At 33.1% G+C, this 21,085-nt stretch overlaps 2 protein-coding genes across 8 annotated transcripts; one reads left to right on the plus strand and one right to left on the minus strand.

Moving 5' to 3' along the window:
• Positions 1 to 2,858: 2,858 nt before the first annotated feature.
• Positions 2,859 to 11,994, minus strand: LOC111808133 (uncharacterized). Of its 2 annotated transcripts, XM_023693946.2 has the most exons (12): positions 11,701 to 11,994; positions 9,949 to 10,067; positions 9,749 to 9,855; positions 9,581 to 9,668; positions 6,315 to 7,386; positions 6,160 to 6,214; positions 5,998 to 6,079; positions 5,758 to 5,838; positions 5,421 to 5,525; positions 5,284 to 5,333; positions 4,650 to 4,767; positions 2,859 to 3,262 (listed from the first exon to the last, which is right to left on the minus strand). In XM_023693946.2, exons 1-12 carry the CDS (start codon positions 11,876 to 11,878, stop codon positions 3,179 to 3,181), a joined length of 2,139 nt encoding a protein of 712 aa, XP_023549714.2. In that variant the 5' UTR covers positions 11,879 to 11,994; the 3' UTR covers positions 2,859 to 3,178. The 2 variants fall into 2 exon arrangements, with proteins under 2 accessions (XP_023549714.2, XP_086973112.1); XM_087116986.1 differs by lacking the exons at positions 9,949 to 10,067; positions 11,701 to 11,994 and having other exon boundaries at positions 2,914 to 3,262; positions 9,769 to 9,855.
• Positions 11,995 to 16,495: 4,501 nt separating this feature from the next.
• Positions 16,496 to 20,850, plus strand: LOC111808310 (agamous-like MADS-box protein AGL19). Of its 6 annotated transcripts, XM_087129503.1 has the most exons (9): positions 16,517 to 16,567; positions 16,656 to 16,741; positions 16,888 to 17,089; positions 18,151 to 18,232; positions 18,955 to 19,019; positions 19,204 to 19,303; positions 19,386 to 19,427; positions 19,551 to 19,595; positions 20,453 to 20,850. In XM_087129503.1, exons 3-9 carry the CDS (start codon positions 16,908 to 16,910, stop codon positions 20,582 to 20,584), a joined length of 648 nt encoding a protein of 215 aa, XP_086985629.1. In that variant the 5' UTR covers positions 16,517 to 16,567; positions 16,656 to 16,741; positions 16,888 to 16,907; the 3' UTR covers positions 20,585 to 20,850. The 6 variants fall into 6 exon arrangements, with proteins under 6 accessions (XP_086985630.1, XP_086985629.1, XP_023549985.2 ...); XM_087129504.1 differs by lacking the exon at positions 16,656 to 16,741 and having other exon boundaries at positions 16,496 to 16,567; XM_023694217.2 differs by lacking the exon at positions 16,517 to 16,567 and having other exon boundaries at positions 16,588 to 16,741; positions 19,551 to 19,592; positions 20,450 to 20,850.
• Positions 20,851 to 21,085: the final 235 nt, after the last annotated feature.

The raw sequence follows: 21,085 nt of genomic DNA on the forward strand, positions 1-21,085 counted from the left end.
ATCCTCGTTTTTTCATAAAAGCTATTAATATTTTTACTCAAATAAGCTAAAAGGAGGGTTGGTTTATAAATGTATATAAAATAATATTTCGTGAAAAATACACGAAATAAAATAGGATTATGTTATATTAAAGTTATGCCTCAATTAAAAAATGGTTGATTTTCGAAGTCATTTTTTGAAATTAATAGAGAGAAATAAAATAACAATAATAATTATATATATATATATATATATATATATAGATATATATTTGTTTTTCACATTTTCTCTCTCTTCCATTTTTTCCTCTCGTGTATATTTTGCACGCTAAAGTATTCATATGAATTGAAAACCAATATAATTGTATTTTTTGATCGGGTATCGATGAATTTTTAGAAAATAAAAAATTAAGTTAGTTAGTGGGTTGACATTTTTTTGTCAAGTCAACTCGACTAATTCGTAACAATCTAACTCAACCCAATTTTATTTTTAAAATTATTATAAAGATTTAAAAATATTAAGTTTGTAATTAATATTAATATTCGTGTTGAAACTTAGGAATATGATAGATAATTGAATTTTTTTAATTAAAAAAATCTAAAAATCAAATTAAATTTTGAATAAATTAAAAATTAAGGGAAGGGTTGGTTAGACACAAAACGACTACGTAACAAGCGTTTACGCGCGAAGTTGGTAGGGTGGGAGGGCCCCACTTCCATCAACTACCGGATAATCAGGTTTCTTGATTTGATGGGATGATACAAGCCGTTGGATTGGCCCCTTTTTTCTTTCTTTTTTTTTTTTCTCTCAATTTTTAAAAATTATTTTCGCGAGTCTGAATGGAGTATTAATTGGGCAAATCGGATGGGACATGTTAGATGTGATGTTTTAGATTAAATAATAATAATTATTATTATATTATAAATATACAATATATTCAAATATATATATATATATATACATATATAAATTTTTTTATAATTATTTATTTTTTAACTCACTCTTAAACAATATTCTCCACCTCCAAAATATATATTTAAATTGAATTTCAAATCTTAAATATTTTATAAATTAATATTTTGTTTAGTAAAAATAAAAATTTGATTAAATTACTCAAATAAATGTTGTTTGGGTTGAAAAAAAGTGTAAACTTGAACAATGGGCTGAGTCTAAAAAATGTCTCAACTCGACCCATCCTAACTCACGAATACCCTAACAAAAAGACCGAGAATAAAAACAAAAGTAAAATAAAATTTTCGTTATTGCCTTTATTTCCATTTTATTTTAATTCATATGCATTTAAGGAGCATTAATAGTCCATAGATATTGTCTTATTTTGACTGTATTGTCGTCAGTCTCATGATTATAAAATACGTCTATTAGTAGAGGTTTCTACGTACTCATCAACTCACTTACATTTCATTTTATGTATGTTATTATTATTATTTGTTAACAAAGCAACAAAACTATTAATTATTACTTACTTAAACCTACTTAACCAATCTCAAGAGAAAAATTACTTAGAATATTAGTTTTAGACCACTAAATAATCTATTAATTATCTAGATGCTAAAATAACATAATTATCATAAGTAAGTAATTAACGAATTAATGTAATTAATTTTCTTTGTCCTTTAGCTAGTTTGCATTAAAATTTAATCTATATGTAATCACCATTTTGAGCCGTCCGATTTCATCGATTGCGTGAAAAAATATATAAAACTTTTGAAAGAAAAAAGAAAAAAGAAAATGGTGGGTGGTGGAGATGGCGGCAAGTAGTGGGTGGGGTCCACTTCTCACAGCTTTTGCTCTTTTGTCGCGTACTCGACATCCCCTGACCCCACTAGATAGCGACCGTGTTTCGGTGGTCCCCACTTTTAAAATAAATAAATAAAATGGTAATATTAATTAACAGTAAATAAAGTGGTCAAAATAGGGAGTGGGACCCACACCATGTCTGAGCTTTCATTTTATTTGTTTCATCGGCTTCCAAATATATATAATATAATACTTTTTTTTTCTTCTTTTTCTTTAATGAATGTTCCAAAGTCAATTCGTTGGTTAAATTAATTGAAAACAATAATTAGCCAATAAAATAGAAGTGGGAGTAAATTATAGAGCTAATTTGGTAGGATAAAGTCAAATCAAACCCTTTTTTTTTTTTTTTAATTTATATTATTAAGCTGAAAAATATGGTTGAATAATTATATTTTAAAAGTTATTTAAAAGCATTAAAACCCTCTTCTTCCATTTATTGCTATTTTATTTTTAGTTTATATAGTAATAGTGTTAAGTGTATGGGATTTTATGGGATAAGGAAAAAGAGGACGGCAACAACATCCATTTGAATGGCGGACCCGGCCTGCGATTACTCTGGGCCTTCTGGCCCAAAGCTCAAAGCTCTTCTGGGCTAGGCTCTGACCCACACAGGGAAAGAAAAGCCCAACACAGAAAATCACCTAAATTTTAAGTGTATAAAATAGTAAAATAAAAAAATAAAACTCTTAATGAGGAATATAGGGTTCACAAGGATCATGAACACATATCGCTTAACTAAGAGAAGAAGGTTTATCTATGCTTAAACAAGTGTTCGACGAATTTGACCAAGAACTCGAACATTTCTTTCAGAAAGATGAAAATAATAGAACAAAATCCAAGAAGAAATACACATAAATTTCAGAAAAAAAAAAAAAAAACTAAAAAACAACGAGCCTTAATATTGCTAGTTTCAGTGCAAATTTGAGGAAGAACCTGATGAGTGGTTCGCCCAGAAATTAGTCCAAAGAGGACAATTCCTGCCAACGGTGGCCTTGGGTTGAACCCTTAAAAGAGTAAACATTATATTCCCTGTAATATTGGAATGTAGAAGTCTTCATAGGTGCAATGAAAGAAACAAATAATCATTTATACCACAAAGAGGGAGAGAGTGCGTACTTGGTTTTCCAATTGATGTTTAAGATACATAGCTCTGCGTTTCTTACATATCCTCTGATGTTAATATCCAGAAGAAAAGATTTTACGAGCCTACAGAAATGGGGGAATGGGATATATACTCCTTTATATACAAAATGGAAAACTGCATCCAAACTGTCGTAAGGAATTAGGTTAGTCAACAGCATGCGGTTCAATTGAGAAGACAACAAACCATTTACAGGGAACAAAATATAAATGATTTCCTACGGAATCTGCAAAGCAAAATTCACATCACACTGCACTTCTCCTTCGATTTCGTGTCAGTCCTTGACGAAGAAGATGGCGGGGTTTTGCCACTGGTTCCAGGCACCTGCAAAATGACTCTCAGATACAATTGCTTTTTTTCTTTTCTTTTTTTTGAAGTAAATGGGGAAATGGAGATAGAAATGGGGCGGGTTCTACAAAATTTTGAGAAGACCAAAAACCTAAAGAAAACTTCCGAGCAAGAATGTTGCAATATATGGTGCAAGTAGATGCAAGACCTAAACGAAATATGCTTTTTCTTTTTACTAATGAAAAATTAAATAATAGAAAAATAAATTGGATTAGATTGACAATTTCTTTTTGTAAGTTATCTTATAGAATTTTGGTTGAATTACAAGTTTAGTTCCCAACCTAGTTCAATAGATCCCCTAAACTTCAACAAGTGTATGATATAAATCATTTGAATTTTCAACTGTCTAATAAAGTTTTCAAACATAAAAAGTATCTAATAGATTTTTCTAATTTTCAACTTCGTCCTTCATTTAAAAAATACTCATATTTTAAAATATAATATTACCCTTGAGGCCTCTAATTATACAGACATGTGCAACGAAGGGAAAAGGGGGAAATCTACATGATACAGCTGGTTAATGGGATGAGTGGCTGAACGCTTACAATAAGGTGGGGACCAAAATGTGGGTTTATGTGGACTTGGGAAGCTAGCTAAAGGTACGTGAATTTTGAAGTGGCTGATTGCCTTTTGGGAGGAGAGGAACCGGCTCTCTTGAATAGCCGGACCCAGGAGTATTTTGTTCTTCAGCTTTTCCTTGCGTTTTCGAACTGTTTGGCTGATGATATTATACGGTGAACATTGTTGACATTGTTGATTTCCAATAGAACAGTACATTTCTCTCAAGTTCTTTATACCTACTATTCCGTCTGGTTTTTGGTTTCTAGTCTGATTTTATTAGTAGCCATGATTGGCGCTATAGTGCTGACTATGCATAGGACTTGTTCAGGTCTCAATGTTCATTCTAGATCACCACCATATGTCTCAATTTTTGTCTAACAATCTAACGGATTTCTACCGATCTCTACTCCAATGGAGGCTTTGAAACATTTATAAAAGGAAAAGAATAATATTGCAACTTTTAAAAGAATAGAGTATTCTTAAAATAAATGGCAAATTTCAAAGGTATTATTTTACAACTTAGCCAACTTAAGAAAGTTAAAGGACTTGATGAAGTTTAAAGTTTAGAGACTAACTAAATATTTCTTAAATTTTAGAGACTTCTTATACCAATTTTTGAAAGTTCAACTAAACTTGTAAGATTTTTAATTGGGGGGGCATGTCTTTTTGCTAGTTTCCTTCAAGATCACAACTATGGAAATCATAAGTGACCAGGTCCGGATGAAATATACCATAAAAAATAAAAAATGGATGCTGAGAATCTATGCCATGAAGATAAAGTAGAAGCATAAGCAAACTCTACCTGAGGACCCACAACCAGTGTTGAACTGCCGCCTGAAGATGGCTGCTGCACATTTTGTCGCTGTGGTTGTTGTTCAAACTCCTGCTGTTGCAGGGCTATTGCTAATTGTAGGTCAGAACTGCGACAAAAATGAAAGCAAAAAAATTTAATATCAGTATGATCATTCAGCAGTAAGCCCTAGTCTGTAAATCATATGCGTCAAATTTATTAATTAACAACTGACGGGAACTGGCATGTACTTGGAGTTTCAAGTGAATTTCTAAAACACTATGGTGAATGCTTTTTCACTGAAAAGAACATTCGGTATTCTTTTTCTTATAAAATCCAATTCCACTTTTAAATACTGGCAAAACTAGAATTTCTAGCTAACCAAACTATTATACAGTTCAGGAATGAAATCACACATAACAAAGATTAGGCGGAGAAAACCATTACTTGATTAGTTCCCTGAAAGATTAAGACCATCTAATCCGAAGAAACACAAACACAAGAAAATATGCACTGAAAGATTATCAGGAAGGGCTACACAAACAAAATTTCATATTAAAAAAAAAAGTTATACTTCCCTAGCATTAATTCACATGTTTTTGTGAGAAGAGTAAATAATACTACAAGTAACGAGATAGGAAGTTACTTAAAATCCAATCCGGCATGTTTCGCAGCATCAATGCTAGCAAGATAGTCCTGTAGCATGTACAAAATAATCAGTAAATTACTGAAGAAAAAAAAGTTGGAGCAGTAAAAAATTGTTTGTATATTTAAAACACAAACCGCTGTGCTTGTCAAAGCATTCTGTTCATCCCAAGACTCATTTGAATGACTTTCTACTTTGAATTCTTTGAAATTGCTCGTCATAAACAAAGTGTCTCCATTTACCTGCAAAATAAGTAAGGTTCATTAGTACAATTGCGGGGCCTGATTAGTGTTTGAAATAGCTAAGAGAAATATCAAGGTGAACATGCGAAGGACGTTTTCAAATCATTAAACTATCATTATAGCTTCCATGTCTACTTCGTTTTCATTTAAAATTTATTGTTATTACTATTTTAATGAAGCAAAGTGCCCCAAGTTATTTATGCCATGTAGAAAGTTCACTGCGTAGATTTACCTCATTTAGCTTTTCCCACACCAAATCAGGTTGATGAATGTAACCTTGGTCTGTAGCTAAAAGATAAAGCTGGCGATCAAGCTGAAGATGTGATGAGAAAAAATTGGTATCGATTGTTCAACTAAAAGTACGGGGTCAGCTAAATGTAAAAGCTGAACCCACCATTTTCATATTAGTAACTGTAAGCCAACAGCCCTAGGAGCCGGAAAAAAAAATTATACAATTTAAATTCTTGCTGACCTTAAACATGGTGCTGAAGTGATTATTACGGAAAAAAACACAAAGCTCACGCTCTTTAAGGCCATCTTGTAAACAGAAAAGGCTGCAAAAGCAATAATAATAACTATGGAGGAACTGTACGATAACAATGTATGAAATTGAGAACGACAAGCAGGAACCAACCCGTAAAAAGTTAACTGACTAGCATTATTCTTCAAAAAATTCCTAATCAGCTCCCCTGATAACAATTAAGAAGAAATTTCTCCCTGGTGAGTATAAGGGCATAAATATAATATTGGTAAGTGGAAGGATCATTAACTGGTATAAATCACTTCTACCTTGTTTTGGACTAATTTCATCCTTTGACGGTGGACTACAGAAATTTACAGAGCTTCCACAACCTTGTTCTGCAATAACTACTTCGCCTTCATATACAGGCTCTCGAACTTCAAGAACTGAACTTCCTGGATCCAATATACATTCCTCTCCTTCATATATGGGTTCGCTACCAACAATTGAAGTCAAACCTTCAGGTACATCAATACATTGAGTTTTACCACCTGCTGAATCTGTACAAGTAACAGATGGAGAGAGGCCAGAAAGTTCAATTGGGCCTTCCTTATCAACCGGTCTATGGTCAACTGTTTCAAAAGCAGCTGAAAAAGCACTTTTATCGTTCATGTGAGAAATATCCTCAGGACTATCATTCACCAAGGCACCCTCTCTTCCAGAACTGGTGACAGTCTCAGTCAATGTTTCATGATTGTCCTTCTCCAGCAAGTCAGGGCAAATCTTATGCTCTTCAGACTCAACAGTCCGATCAAGTTGCTTTCCCGCATCAGTCGTCAATGGTGAAGAGCTTACTAGCTCTGTTGCATTGGAAATAGGGGACACATCTTCATCAGTCTTGCTCAATGAAATTTTGCTACAATCTGCAATGGATGAATCTGACTGCTGGCTAAGATTATTGTCTGCAGCACAGGTGTCTTTTGCTACGGTCTTCACCACAGAATCTATGACTGAAACCTTTTCAGGAGATAGCTCCTCATCCAATTTAGTGGAGTTAGTATCCCCCTCAGCGTTGGCAACACCATGATTACTCATTAAGATTGGTGTTTCAGATTCAGACAACTTCAAGGCTCTCAATAACTCTGCCTCTTCTTCAAGATCCCCTTTTCTCATTTGTTGCTCATCAAAGACTGAACGAGGTGATTCATCAAAAGATCGAGCTTTTGAAAGACTTGGAGATGGTACCCCAAGTGTTGCTGTTGTTGCAGCTACAAAATCAATACAGTCATCTTCAGGATTGTTCGTACACTGACCCTCCATGTGTTGTGTTTCCAGAGCAACGAGCTCCTCCATAATGGCGTTGTAGGACTTGGAACCAATTGCATTAGCTGTATCATGATCCTACACGCAGAAAGGACTAGGATGAAACAAATGGGGGCAGGGGGTGCTAAATGAAAAGGTAATCCAAATGGCGGGCTAAAGATAGCAGACTGCTCTACTCCCACTATCAATAAAGTGTCTGAAAAGATTTTCAAAACATATATTTGAGTTTTAAAAATGGTAACAAACATGTCTTTGTGCCAACTGCCAACAAGTTCTATGGTGGTTCCATATCAAGAAATAAAAAGCTAGGTCATAGACATGGTGTATCCATCATAGTTCTTTAGTGGTCAAGTTCAGAGAATCCAAGTGACGGTGAACCCCGAAGGCTACCACCAAGCCTTCATAATCCCACATTTCTATTTTTTAAATAGTACCCCCCCAGGCTGATCAAGTAAAGAGAAATGTTGTAGAAAAAAATCTGCTTGCGTAAATTGATTTTCTTGGTAAGAAATCAGAATCAGGGTTTCTTTCTTCTCAAAAGAGTAGTTCTTGTTCTTTAGCTAAAGGCGAGTGATGGACCACTATTTGAAGGAAGAAAGAAATTTGATTCAAAAAAGTAAGTTGCAGTGGTTAAAATCTGGAAATGAGAACACTAGCTTTTACCACAGTTTTTTGGCTGTGAAAAAAAAAAAAAAAAAAAAAAAGCTCCTGATTTCAGAGCTCCACTCAGCAAATGGTAACTCATTTATGCCTTTTAGTTCAATTGAAGCTGAGATTACTAGTTTTTTCTCTTCTGTATACATCAAGCTAGATTCATCCCCCAGTATCTCACTGGAATGTTATTTCAGAAGCAGAAAACAGTTTGTTAATAACTCCTTTCTCTGATGAGGAAATATAAAAAGCTATTAAAGGTCTGGAAAAAATAATTAAATAAAGCCCTGGTTTTTTATAGATTTACCATTGAATTATTTTCTTTTTTATAACCATGAATGTCCAGACCAGCTTGCGCACATCTCAACAGGACAGCCTCTAACCTTACTGCATTTAGTTTCCATAGTAACTCATATATTGTTCAATCTTAGGTAGGTGGTCACCATGGCTTGAACTCATTCCCTCTAAGCTCTTTATTTTGCATGACCCTTCTTGACCACTAGGTCAACTCAGGGTGGTTACCATTGAATTCTTTATTAAATTATGAAATTTGTTAGAAAGGGAATTTTTCTAGACTTTTCAAGGAATTTTACACCAATGGTCATGTGAAATTTTGTTTAAGAGAGAAATTTATTTGTTTAATTCAGAATAAAAAAGTCCCTTTCTTCGATTAGATACTTTCATCCCATTAGTTTAACATCACCGGTTAAGAAGGTCCTACCTAAGGTTACTGATGAGCATTGCCTTCAATCATATCAGTTTCTTAAAGTGCTTTTATTGAGGTAGGAAAATCTTGGATCCCAAATTAATAGCCAATGAAGTTCTGGAGTACTTATAGGGTTAAGATGCCAAAAGCTTGGATTTCAACGCCTGACATTGAAAAATGTTTCTATTTCGGTTGATTGGGACTTTCTTGAAGTAACGAAATTAAAGTGTTTCAACACGAAATGGATTCAATGGGTTTGGGGCTACATTCACAATCCTTAATTCTCCATTGAATCTCTGCCATTCTTATATCTTGGTCTACCTTAATCCAAGAAATGCTTCCTTTACATGTTTCTTAATCATCTATAATTTGAATGCTCGTTTTCTTCGACTTGTTGGTTCAAAATTTTCAGCATTTGCAGCTTGCTGTGGATTTTCTCTTTGGATGCCAAAAGTAACATCCTTCAACTTGGTTAGGTCTTTCCTTGCCTTCGCTCTCAATTACTTTGGGTCAATGCAGTCAAAGCTTTGATTTTAGAATTATGGTTGGAGAGACGAGTAATGTTTGTACATGGATTGTTTTGAGTTAATTCATCTCAAAGCTTCTCCTTGGGGCTCTCTTACCAATTCTTTCATTGGCTTTTCTGTGTAGAGCTTTTGCTTAAATTGGAATGGTTTCGTTTACCCTTTGTAACTTTGTTTTCTATTTCTTCTCACTCCTTTTGGATTTTTTTTTTTTTTTTTTTTCATTTCTTCAATTAAAATTTTCATTTCTCGTTAAAAGAAAAAAAGACATTGATAAAGCCACATGCCTACAACTCAGCAATAGGGATGAAAACCAAAAAAGAGCACAAGAAACTATATAGTATTGTTAATTAAATTTATCTTAGTAATTAGAAAGAAAGTATATAAGAACCTGAGAATCAACAATCCAACCATGATACAGAGGGATATCCAACAAATCAAAAATGGCACATTCTGGAGTGAATTCAAAATCATCAATCCTGCAAGTACAACATTAAACTTAGTTCAGAAAAGGGAGACGAAAACAAAAAGACTAGGAGAGAATTAACGCCTATACTACCTCCTAAACTTAATATTTACATCTATCCCTGTTGCTAGCCGTGGCAGCAGATCAATGGCATCAGCAATGTTCTGTTGTTGATTCTCAACAAAACCAGCATCTTTGTTCTGTTACCCAACAAGAGACTATCTAAGAACCAAATAAGGTGAAAAAGGGGTGGGAGAAAATTTTCATAAAGTATGCAGAAGAAAATTATTTACATCAACATTACTATTTGAATCAATCAACCGTTCAGCAACCAGAGATAACAATTTCTCCTGCGACACTTCTGTTGCATCTGGACCCAAATTTAAGTTGTTCCGCAACAAGAGAACATTACCTGCAACAACTCCAACATGAAGAACCAACGTGGACTTTTGCTAGTCTAACAGAAAAGAACGACAAAAGAAACCAAATAATAATAAAATAAAAGAATCTTTATAGAATGAGTCTCCTTGGTTGCCTGAATATTGCATGAAACTTGTTCCTTTTAGTTTTCATCAATATTAAGCTAGCTAAAAACATCGAAATTTTCGAAACTATTGCTTCTAATACTTCCAAGAAAATAGCAAAACAACAAAATCCAACATAAAAGAGGTGCACAATATTCTGATAAGCCAGACACCGCATATACAATATTTTAATGCATAATTTATCATGTATGAAAAAAGTTCTTTATTTTTTTAGAGATTCCAGGGTCATTGAGACAGCTTCTTGTTCTCCTGCCAATAAATTCTACAAATGCACGAGTAAAAATTCTTCATTCAGAATGTTTGAACAAAAGAACATTCTATGATGAGATTTGAGAAGACCGTCAATTGGAAGTTCAAAACAGAACATAATGGATTCCAACATCTACCGACCACTGGGTGTTATTAGTTCATTGTTTTGTTTAGTATTAAACTGTTAAGATAGTATTTTTCAGTTTCAACATTGTTATTTGTTACTAGAGTTGTAATTAGTAGTATGTTACACTAAAAGAGCAGTGAGTGGGGTCTTTCCTCAGGCTATAGACATGGCTGCACTGTACATCTCATCACAATTAATGAGAGAAAGTCTCAATGGCTTTCTCTTCATTTTGTGATTCTTCAACACTGTTAAGAAGCAGTTGGACTGATTTGGATGAAATTAGCAGTTAGAATTTGATAGAACGAGCCTCGTTGTGTGTGCATTAGTTTGCAAATGAGCAACCAAGAGAACATTAAGGTATCGAAAATATAAACCATTTGCCCTCAAGTTTATGCCCTTTACATTTCAACTTTAAACACTTTGAAATCATAGTAAGTGCTGAGCGAATTCCAATATTTGTATGTACAGATAATAAAAATCTAATCTACAATGGTATGTTTTCATATGGTATCCTGAGGTCTTAATTTCAAAGTGAAGCTAATAATAAATCTAACCTTACTAGATTGCTATTTCTGATGAATCAAAAATATATATTATATCTTTTCAAAAAATGCTCATATTCTTTCGCTTCCATTATAACATTAAAAACAAATCCCAAAATACATGAATTAATGCCTATCAGGGAAGGGGAAGAGAGTAAGAGTAATAAACCCTAAAAATGGCTATTATTATTCAATATATAAATAATGAATAAACTAGTAGGCAGAGTGAATGGAATTAAAAGCAATCCTACTATAGGCGAGTGAGTGTTCGATCGTCCCTTAGAAAAACATGATCTCTAAGACTATTTAGCATTGGAGGAGACGGACTCATTAGAGCACAAGAACATCCAGCGATCAGAAAAGCACAAGGAATAACAGAAGCAGAAGAAAAAGAAAACAAAATCCAATTCCAAATGCAACTGATCCGAGAAAAACCATCCGCCGCAGAACTAAATCAACTCCGGGCATCCGAAAACTTTCACATAAAGCAAGCAAAAATGTAGCGGCAGCAGAAAAAGATAGCAATCGAGAAGTGAAACCCTAAGATGCGGAAGGTAAAGAAGGATAGAGAGAGATGATTACATATGGCGAGGAGAGGGCAAGGGCCATTATCGTTCTGGAGGACAATAGGCGTAGGGCGGCCCAGAAATTGAATAGCTTTGGTCTTATACACGCACTCTTTTTCCTTCTCCTTCACTGGCGGTTGCTGCTGTTCCTGTGATTGATTTGGAGGTTCGTCAGAGGAAGAGGGCGACGCCATGGCCGATAATCTCTTAGGAATTGCAGTCCCGTTCGCTCTCACAGTCTCTTACGCCCAGAAATGATAAAAGAAGAAAGAAATGTACAATAGACGACAGAAGGATTTCAGATTGTTAATTGCAATGGCCGTGTGTGACGGCAACGACCACCCGGGTTTATTTTTTTTATTATTATTATTATTTATTATTATTATTATTTAATTTCTTTTTACATTTTCTTATTCTTTCTCCTTTTTCCAATAAAAATAAATTTATAACGCGTTAAATAATAAATAATTAATTAATTAAGTTCTTACTTTTAAATTTGCAATAAAAAATATTTGCACCAGCTATCCTATATCCGTAGATGACATGGCATGGACATGAGAGGACCAATGCCTCGATAAAATACAGATGAATAGATATTCGAAATATCCCAATGAGATGAACGACACGTGAGCCCATTCTCAATGGCATGATCAAGTAAGCTACAATGGTTGACGACACCTCTATGACTTGGGATGGTGTTAAGATATGAGGATCATGTTGATTGGGAACCTAGATAATGTTGGATGCAACGTTGCATTGAGAGACTTTGGCCTCGAGTAGAGGCAAAGTTGAATTGAATGACTTTGCCTAATGTAGAGTATTAACCATGCATGTGCGGCTGTGTGTGTGGTCGAATAAGCTTGGATTCCACACAAACAATGTTCGATTGGTGAAAACAAATCTCCCCTAAGGTTTGACAAAGCTGCAAAATCAGGCAAAAAATGAATATGAGGCTTGAGTTTCCCTTAAGGTTAGTCGTGAGCATGTCAAGATCACAACTGCACACGGCTCAAAAAGTACGACCATGACAATTGTTATTAACAAATTAAAAAAATATCCATAAATTTTGAAAAGTAACATCAATACCCTAAAAACAATATTGAAAAGTTTGGAGATAATTTATGAAGGGTAAATAAATGATTTTCTTTCTCTCGTTACCAGGGAAAATGTTGCATTGAGAGACCTAGTGTAGAGGCAAGTCGGTAGTGTCACAGATGATTAAGCATGCACGCGCAGGCGGCATGTGTGGTCAAATAAGCTTGGATTCTACACGAGCAATGTTCGTTTAGCGAAAACAAATCTCACTTAAGGTCCGACAAAGCTGTAAAATCGGGCGAAAAATGAATATGAGACTTGAGTTCTCCTCAAGGCTAGTCGTGAGCGTGTCAAGATCACGACTACGCACGGTTGAACAAGTACGAGACTGACTGTTGGTATTAACAAATTTAAAAAGATATCCATAAATTTTCAAAAGTAACATTGATACCTAAAAACAACATTAAAAAGTTTGGAGATAATTTACAAAGGGTATGGCCTCCTTTTCAGTCTACATTGGGTCTCGAGTCGTGTTCTAAAATCCGAATTTTTGTTGTTTTCAAGTTTAATAGTGTCGGGCCCATTTTTCCGTTGTATTATCTTCGGTTTAATTATGTCTTTATCGAACGATAAAAAATTCAATTTGTTAATAAAGAAGTAACGACATTCGTATATGGAGTAGGTTAAAGGTTATAATTCAAACCCCAACATGCATCCATGATGTAATCTAAATGCGGTATTATTGTAATTTAGTTGAAGTAGGTAGTCCCATTTTTCAACAAATATTTAAAATAAAAAGAGACAAATTTCAAGATTCTCGTGGTATCAGTACAACATAAATCTTAAAATAAAATAAAATATATTCAATTTCATAATAAGTAACTATTAATATTATATTTTGGGATTTTAAAAAATAAAATAAGATAAAAAAATTATAGTGGGTTTAGTGGATAATTTAAAAAATAATAAATTCAATAAAAAAAAAACAAAACAAAGTTGAAATCTCAACTTAATTTATTTATATAAATATTGTGTAATTTTTATATAATATCATTTTTTTTTTTTTTTTTGGGGTCTAAGAGCATAAAATGTGTAATGGCGGCTAGATTCTAAACTCGACCACTTTTATTTTTCGACACCGAGTGACGTCGGAGCTGGAGGTACGAGAAGAGGGAGCAAAGGCATTGGGTGCGTGGGAAGAGAGAGGAGTTTGAGCTTAGCTCAGCCGTAATTGATATTCATTTTCTTCATCTAAATTTAATTTTTTTCAAATGTAATGTGTCAGACAATAGTTATACTACACTTGTTCTAACTTAAAAAGTCAGTCATATTGAAATCGTAAGTCAAATAAAAACTGACATGGGTAATGAAAGCTGACTACTAGCCACGTCCCCTATAATACATTTTTTTGACATTTTAGCACTGACACGACAAGAATAATAAAAATCTAACTATACATGGAAGCAAGTTAAAAGAAGTTTGGAATGCATATGCGATCATGGACGACACGTTCTGACCAAACATGACCAAGACATTTGAAATACAGTTACTGGCAACATGTCTTGGACAAGCATCACCATGACACTGTGCGAGAACTTACCCCAAACAGAGTGAGAAATCTCTGGAGAATAGAAGATGAGAATTATATTTCTTGAACTCGTCCCACTTTTATATATAAATATATATACATCGGAGTAAATAAATAAATATATATATATATATATATATATATATATATTTTTTTTTTTTTAAGGGTTAAAATATTAACCTTTTTATAATAGAAATTACACTAGAAAATATAATTATCAGTTTATTGAAACACTCTCTTCTATATATCTAAAGGCCTAGATTAATTATCAAGAAAGGTAAATAACTATATTTTAAAATCGAAATGGTTTGAGAATTTGGAAAATAGTTCTAAATTAACTTATTTACGTAATTACCTATAAAAAACAATTGAAAAAAAAAACCATGATTTGGGCTAAAAGTGAATGTTGACCCACTTCTTTTGGCCCAATCAAAATGAGTCGTTGTCTTATTTTTCAAAATTAGCTAAATTCAATAATCAATTTGAGATCAAATTTATTAAAACATTGAATTCAACGAAATAAAAAATAATTATCAGTAAAAAAACACAATTTAAGAAAATACAAAACAAAAAAAACGTGATCGTTAACGAACACCCTTATTACTAGGAACGAAGGGGTCGGCTATGACCCATTTAGTCGGTCCTCTATGGGGTCAAGCAAGGGTTGATTATGCTAAACACGTAAGAGGTTGGCTAAGCCAAGAGACTAGCTCCTTAGAGGATTGAGCAGGCCTAAGCGATCAAGTCTTGAAGAATCGATTGATACCTTATCGTATCAATCACATAGTCATTCATTTGATCAACAACAACAACACAAGTGTCTTGGAGTAAGTGTTCTAACAACTCAAGTCAATCACTAGTAGATATTGTTATCTTTGAATTTTATCTTAAGAGCTTATCCTCAAGATTTTTTAAAACGCGTTTGTTAGAGAAAGGTTTCCATACTCTTATAAAGAATGTTTTGTTTCCTTCTACAATCGATGTAGGATCTCACGATCCACTCCTCGTTGAGGCCACCGTCAGCACTCGTTTTATGTATAATATATTAAATATAAAATTAAAAATTAAAAATATGGGTAAGAATTCATCCCATTATAATTAAGAATTTTAAGGAGCAGAACAAATTTCTAAATATTCGATTTCTGAAATTTAAACACCAACTTGCTTTATTAAAGTCATAAACTATAAGTCCAACTTTTTGTTCAGTTTAAAGTGAATGCATATTTAACTTTTTGTTTTGGTACTTTTTCCGTTAAAATTAATAAAATTTCCTTAATGCCAAATAATATTTTAAAATTATTCCAACCCATTACACAAACATTCAGCTATTAAATAATTAATTTAGATCATTTCGAATATTTTTCCCAACTTATTATAAACTAAAACATATCGGTTATAATTTTATTTAATTCATTTTATGTGAAGTTATCGAACGATCGTAAGAATTTTTTTTCAATTTTTTATGATTTTTTATTGAGCATATTTAAAATAGTTACGAAACAATATAGGAGATTTTAAATAAAGTAAAAAAAAATAAATATAAAAGATGAGCAAGTAGTGTTATTAATGTAATATAATATAAATAAAAAATGTTTATTATTTTTGAGGTTTCTATTTTAAAATTGTTTTCATAAATTTTGGAAACTATTCTCGATATATTCACTTGGCACTAAAAAAAATATAAATATAAATAAAAAAAAAGAGACGCACCAATCAATATGGAAGAGCCACGTGACAGAGGACGATGGTGTTCCCGGTGAGTGACGTGGATGAATTTGATTGGTCCAGGTCTGAAGCGAATCGTACGGAACAATAAACCCCATAAAAAACTTATCGTACGGACAAATATTTGTTTTAAACCCCCAAACCGAAACAGCTTTTACGGTGTCCAACGAGTGCTCCAAATTTTACCTGCAACCCAGAACTACCTAAGTCAATTCCCCAAATTACCCCTCCCCCCCGTTTACATTCACCCGTTTAACTGGCAACCGACAGGAATGTTTGCTGTCCTCACTCCTCAGCTTCAAACGCCTCCTTTGCCTCTCCAAGGGTCACCGGCCGCAGAGGTTGTCTTTCACTTTAATTACGTGTCACCACATAAGCTAGTAGCACACTAACCCTCGTGCACCCAAATGTGACGAGCCAAAAAAAAAAAAAAAAAAAAAGGGTTTCTAAGTGGTCGTATTTATTCTGTTTGGTTTCTTTTTTTGGGAAGTTCTTATTTTCTTTCCTGAGTTTTCCCAAAAAAGAAAGAGATCAGGTTCTTCTTTGCTTCAAATTCTCTTTCCTTCTAAATTTCGTGTCTTTTTTTTTTTTCTGTTCTTTTCTTATTTATACCCCATTTCTAGGGTTCTTCTTGCCAAGATAACCCACACCCAAAAACCCCATAAATTTACTCAACTCACTGTTCTTCCATCTGGGATTCTCCGATTTGGTGCGTTTTTTTTTGCAAATTCTTCAATTTTCTTCCATTTTTCCAAATGGGTTTTCATTTTTGCTATCTGGGTTGTGATTATTTTGGTGTTTTTCTTCCCTTTTTAGTGAAATTTAGTTGAAATCTGACACTTTTTATGCATAAAGGAGGCGACTTTGAGGCAAAAATGGTGCGAGGCAAGACTGAAATGAAGCGCATAGAGAATGCCACAAGCCGGCAAGTCACGTTTTCAAAGCGCAGAAATGGACTGCTGAAGAAAGCCTTTGAGCTATCAGTTCTGTGCGACGCTGAAGTTGCCCTTATAATCTTCTCTCCAAGAGGCAAACTTTACGAGTTTTCCAATTTCAGGTACGTTTTTTTTCTCTCTTTTTTCCCGTTTCAGTCACTCTCCATTAATGTTCAAAATTTACTCATCAAACCTCTCAAATCATCGTCCTTTTTGGGTTACTAATTAAACTTTTGTACCTCTTTATTTCCTTTTGGTTACTCTCTATTTCCCTTGGTTCAGACCCCAGAATGATCACGAGTTTATAAGTAACGAATACATCTTCATTGATACGAGATCTTTCGCAAAAATCACACGAAATTATACTAAAAGTGGACAATATCATGTCATTGTAGAGATACGTGATTCCTAACAATAGTACTAATTAGGAGCCCTCTTATTGATTTGAGGCTTATTGGTTTGGAAGATTCTGTTTCTTGTTCGATAATTGAAGATAACTGTGTTTGGTGTAGCACGAACCGTCTTCGAATTGAGATAATATTTCATGTCAAACCCATTTGATTTTGGTTAAATCTAGGAACTTGTTAATGTTGTGAAATCATAATCATTCAAAGTTTATTTCAAATAATTTCTTTAATCGAGATCTACTCTCTAAATCTGTAACGGAATATGTTCGTGTTTATTTCTCGACGTTTGTTACTAGTCCTTAAAAGAAAGGACATTTTCATTCTCCAAGGTTAGGCTCGGACTTTGTAGATCAACAAAAATTTGCTTTAAGTAAAGATTAGTAGGTTGTAATTTAAGGAAATGCTAGGCCATCCCAAAATTGGAAGCTATACTCTATTAGGGACATGATTTGGAACATTTGGCTTCAAAATCCAATGGGACAAACAAAAATAATGAGAAAAAAACTATCTTTTTATCGATCTAAGCTAAAAATTTCTTTCCATTTTGGTTTTTTATTCCCACGCATGGCTTTGATGGCCATATCCCGATGAACACGGGAAATCTTGATCGTTCATTTGATTAAAGTTGTAAACTTTGTGGTAATCTAAGGCTAAAAGATTATGGTTTTGTTCATAGATATCATACTTAGGGTATGCCCTAAGAAGAACAAGATGTGTTTAATATCAACTTTCAAGTTCAAATGTGGAGCTGATTTTGTTGTTGTTGTTTGTTTCAGTATGAACAAGACAATTGATCGTTATCAGAACAGGACCAAAGATTTGATGTCGAGTAACAACACAGCTGTTGAAGATTTGCAGGTTGGTTTTCTTCCTATTACAAATTGATGTGTTGCTTAGAAGTAGAGAAAGTGAAAGATAAACGTGTATCAGAGTCTCGTTCGATAATCATTTGGTTCTTGAAAATTGTGCTTGTTTTATATCGTTCGAATTCTTAATCAAATTTTGAAAACAAAAAAGAATGAGGCTTTAAGATTCCGTTTAAAACCCATTTGGATTTGGACTTTTCGTTTCAGAAAATCAAGCTTATAAACTTCCACGGATTAATCTGAAATAGTTTTTAGAAGCTGTGTTTTAGTTTTGTGATTGTGTGATATCTCACGTTGGTTGAAGAGGCAAACGAAATATTCCTTATCAAACACGTTTTAAAACTGTGAGGCTGATGACAATATGTAACGGGCTAAAGCCGACAATATCTGCTACTGGTGGGCTTGAGCTGTTACAAATTTGGCTAAGAATTCAAGATGGAACTCATAAAACAAATTATAAGAAAACAAATAAAAACCCGAGTGGCTATCTAATGAGACTTCCTTTTCTTCTTAATGAGACGATTCGATGTATTATGAATCTATATCCAATAGTCGTTATAACAAGTCTAGATTCTTAGATATGATCCAGCGGTTAATCATGTTGTAACAGTTTCATCCAATAATTTTTTCGTAAAACGATACCTCGATGTGTTCTTGTTCCGTTTTTAGCTTCATGTTTACGATATGAACTGATGAATTTATTTGGACTGAAAGTTGGAGAAGGAACTCGACTCGTGTACCATCACTAAGAAGTTGGAGCACCTTGAAGTTAGTAAAAGGTTTGTGATTATTTCGATCGAAATCGTTAAAATCACCTTAAAAACATGCATTCAATCATTCAAAATGATTAAAATCATGTTTACGAGTGATCTTAACGCTTTCCGAATCACTTCCAAACATACCCTAATTCATCAAAACATTCGAGAGACGAAAATGAAGATCGATATTTTCGAACTAATGCAGAAAACTGTTGGGAGGTGGGTTGGATTCGTGTTCAATCGACGAGTTGCAGCAGCTCGAAAGACAGCTTGAAAGAAGCTTAAGCAAGATTAGGTCAAGAAAGGTAGTTCATCATGTTCATAGCTGAGTTTACTGTAATCGTTCCACGTCGGATTTTAATTTAATTGCATTTTGTCAATTCTCAGTATCAAATTTTGAAGGAAGAAATTATGAAGCTGAAGGAAGAGGTAATTTATTTATTTATTTATTTATATGAATAATGAATAAATCTTTCAGTAATATATATATATATATATATTTTAATCTAATAAAAATAATAAAAGGTTTATTGCAATTTTAATTTGGCACAGGAGAAACTGTTGCTGGAAGAAAATGCAGCACTGCAGGTGAAGGTTATGCAATCTTCTTTCTTTACATTATGTCAATTATTTTTAACCCTAATTTACTGTTTCAACTTATTCCGTTACTACTATGTTTAAAAAATAACTATGAAATTTTAAAATTTTTACTGTCAATATATGGGCGAAATTGTCTATTAACACCTAGTAGATTATCTTCAAAGTTTTTAATGTTATTTTTTTGAAGTTGGAGTGTTAAGAATATTTTTGAAATGTGATACTAATAGTCAGTGTAATTTTTTTTTATTTTTTATTTAAAAAAAAAATTGGAGGTGTTTTTGAAGTTTTTTTTACAAAATTTAAGAGTGTTATATGAAACTTTTGAAAACTCAAGGGTATTTTTGAAACATTTTTGACAGTTTAAATAAAATATTTATAGGTTTTATCCAAAATTAATGATTAGAGTATTTTGTTTTTTGAAGTTTAAAAAGGTATTTGAAAATTGTAAAAGTATTATTGAAACCTTTAAAATTTAAGGTGATTTTGAACGTTTTTCAAATTCAAAGAAAGTGAAAATTATACTACAGAAGAAAACTAAAATTGAAAATATTAATTCGGTTGTTTGAATTTCGAATGTTGAGTATCGGGAGAGCAGCTCACTCAACTTCAGTTACTCTTATAACCTCGGTTCCTTATTCTAAAACCTACCTTTCACATTTACGAAGGATCCCCTCTAATTTACATTATCCAGTTTGATTTTGCATCATAAATTACGTGCATTCAATTCCATCTTTGTTAACTTTGGAAGTTTAAAAAACGTTGTTTTATTAGGTTTAATCGTTTTTTAGACGTTTAATTTTTTTTTAATATGTTATTATCAAGCTACTTAATAGTTTCTTAAAATTTTTCAGATCGGAAGAGAATCGTTAAAAAAACAAGAAACGAAGCAGAGATCAGAATCAAAGGAACAAGACATAATGGATGTGGAAACTGAACTGTTCATAGGACTCCCAGAAAGAAGAACAACCACCAATGGCTTCCTCTAGATTTTCAAACAAAAACCCTTCAAAATTTATATTTCAAAACAAAAAAAGAAAAAAAAAATACAGAAAATGGTTTCTGATAAAATGTTTCATTAAATACTTTGAGGCAAAGTATAAACATGAAACTAAGTGCATATTTAGGAACTGTTCCTTGTTGGATTCTGTCTTGTTCTGCTCATGTTTATGTTTTTTATGGCTTATTTTACTTTAAATGAATGTCTAAATTTGACTAGAAATTGTTTATATATATATTATGAAGCTTACCATAATTACTTTTTCTTTTATTATTATTATTTTTAGTCAAATTAGAATTTGAATTCAAGAGGTATATGAACGGGGTTGAGTTGAGTTAGTTCATCCTTTATTCACCATCTCGATTGTTCTATTGGAGGGAGCAACCAAACCCACTGAACCTCGAGTTGGGTTCAATGATTAAGGAAGAAGTTGAATGAAAACATAGCCGAGAAGAAGAAGTCGAAGATGAACGAATAGGTAGGAGTGGAA

The sequence above is a fragment of the Cucurbita pepo genome, chromosome 13 (assembly GCF_057944985.1).
Source record: "Cucurbita pepo subsp. pepo isolate OVF chromosome 13, ASM5794498v1, whole genome shotgun sequence".
NCBI classification, from domain to species: Eukaryota; Viridiplantae; Streptophyta; class Magnoliopsida; order Cucurbitales; family Cucurbitaceae; genus Cucurbita; species Cucurbita pepo.

Coding starts and splice junctions, on each gene's coding strand:
- LOC111808133 (XM_023693946.2), bottom strand. CDS start 11,878: ATGGCGTCGCCCTCTTCCTCTGACGAACCTCCAAATCAATCACAGGAA. Junction 6,080..6,159: donor AGTCAGTTAACTTTTTACGG/GTTGGTTCCTGC, acceptor TTGCTTTTGCAG/CCTTTTCTGTTTACAAGATG. Junction 4,768..5,283: donor CATGCCGGATTGGATTTTAA/GTAACTTCCTAT, acceptor TTTTTGTCGCAG/TTCTGACCTACAATTAGCAA.
- LOC111808310 (XM_087129504.1), top strand. CDS start 16,908: ATGGTGCGAGGCAAGACTGAAATGAAGCGCATAGAGAATGCCACAAGC. Junction 18,233..18,954: donor CAGCTGTTGAAGATTTGCAG/GTTGGTTTTCTT, acceptor TTGGACTGAAAG/TTGGAGAAGGAACTCGACTC. Junction 19,428..19,550: donor TTATGAAGCTGAAGGAAGAG/GTAATTTATTTA, acceptor AATTTGGCACAG/GAGAAACTGTTGCTGGAAGA.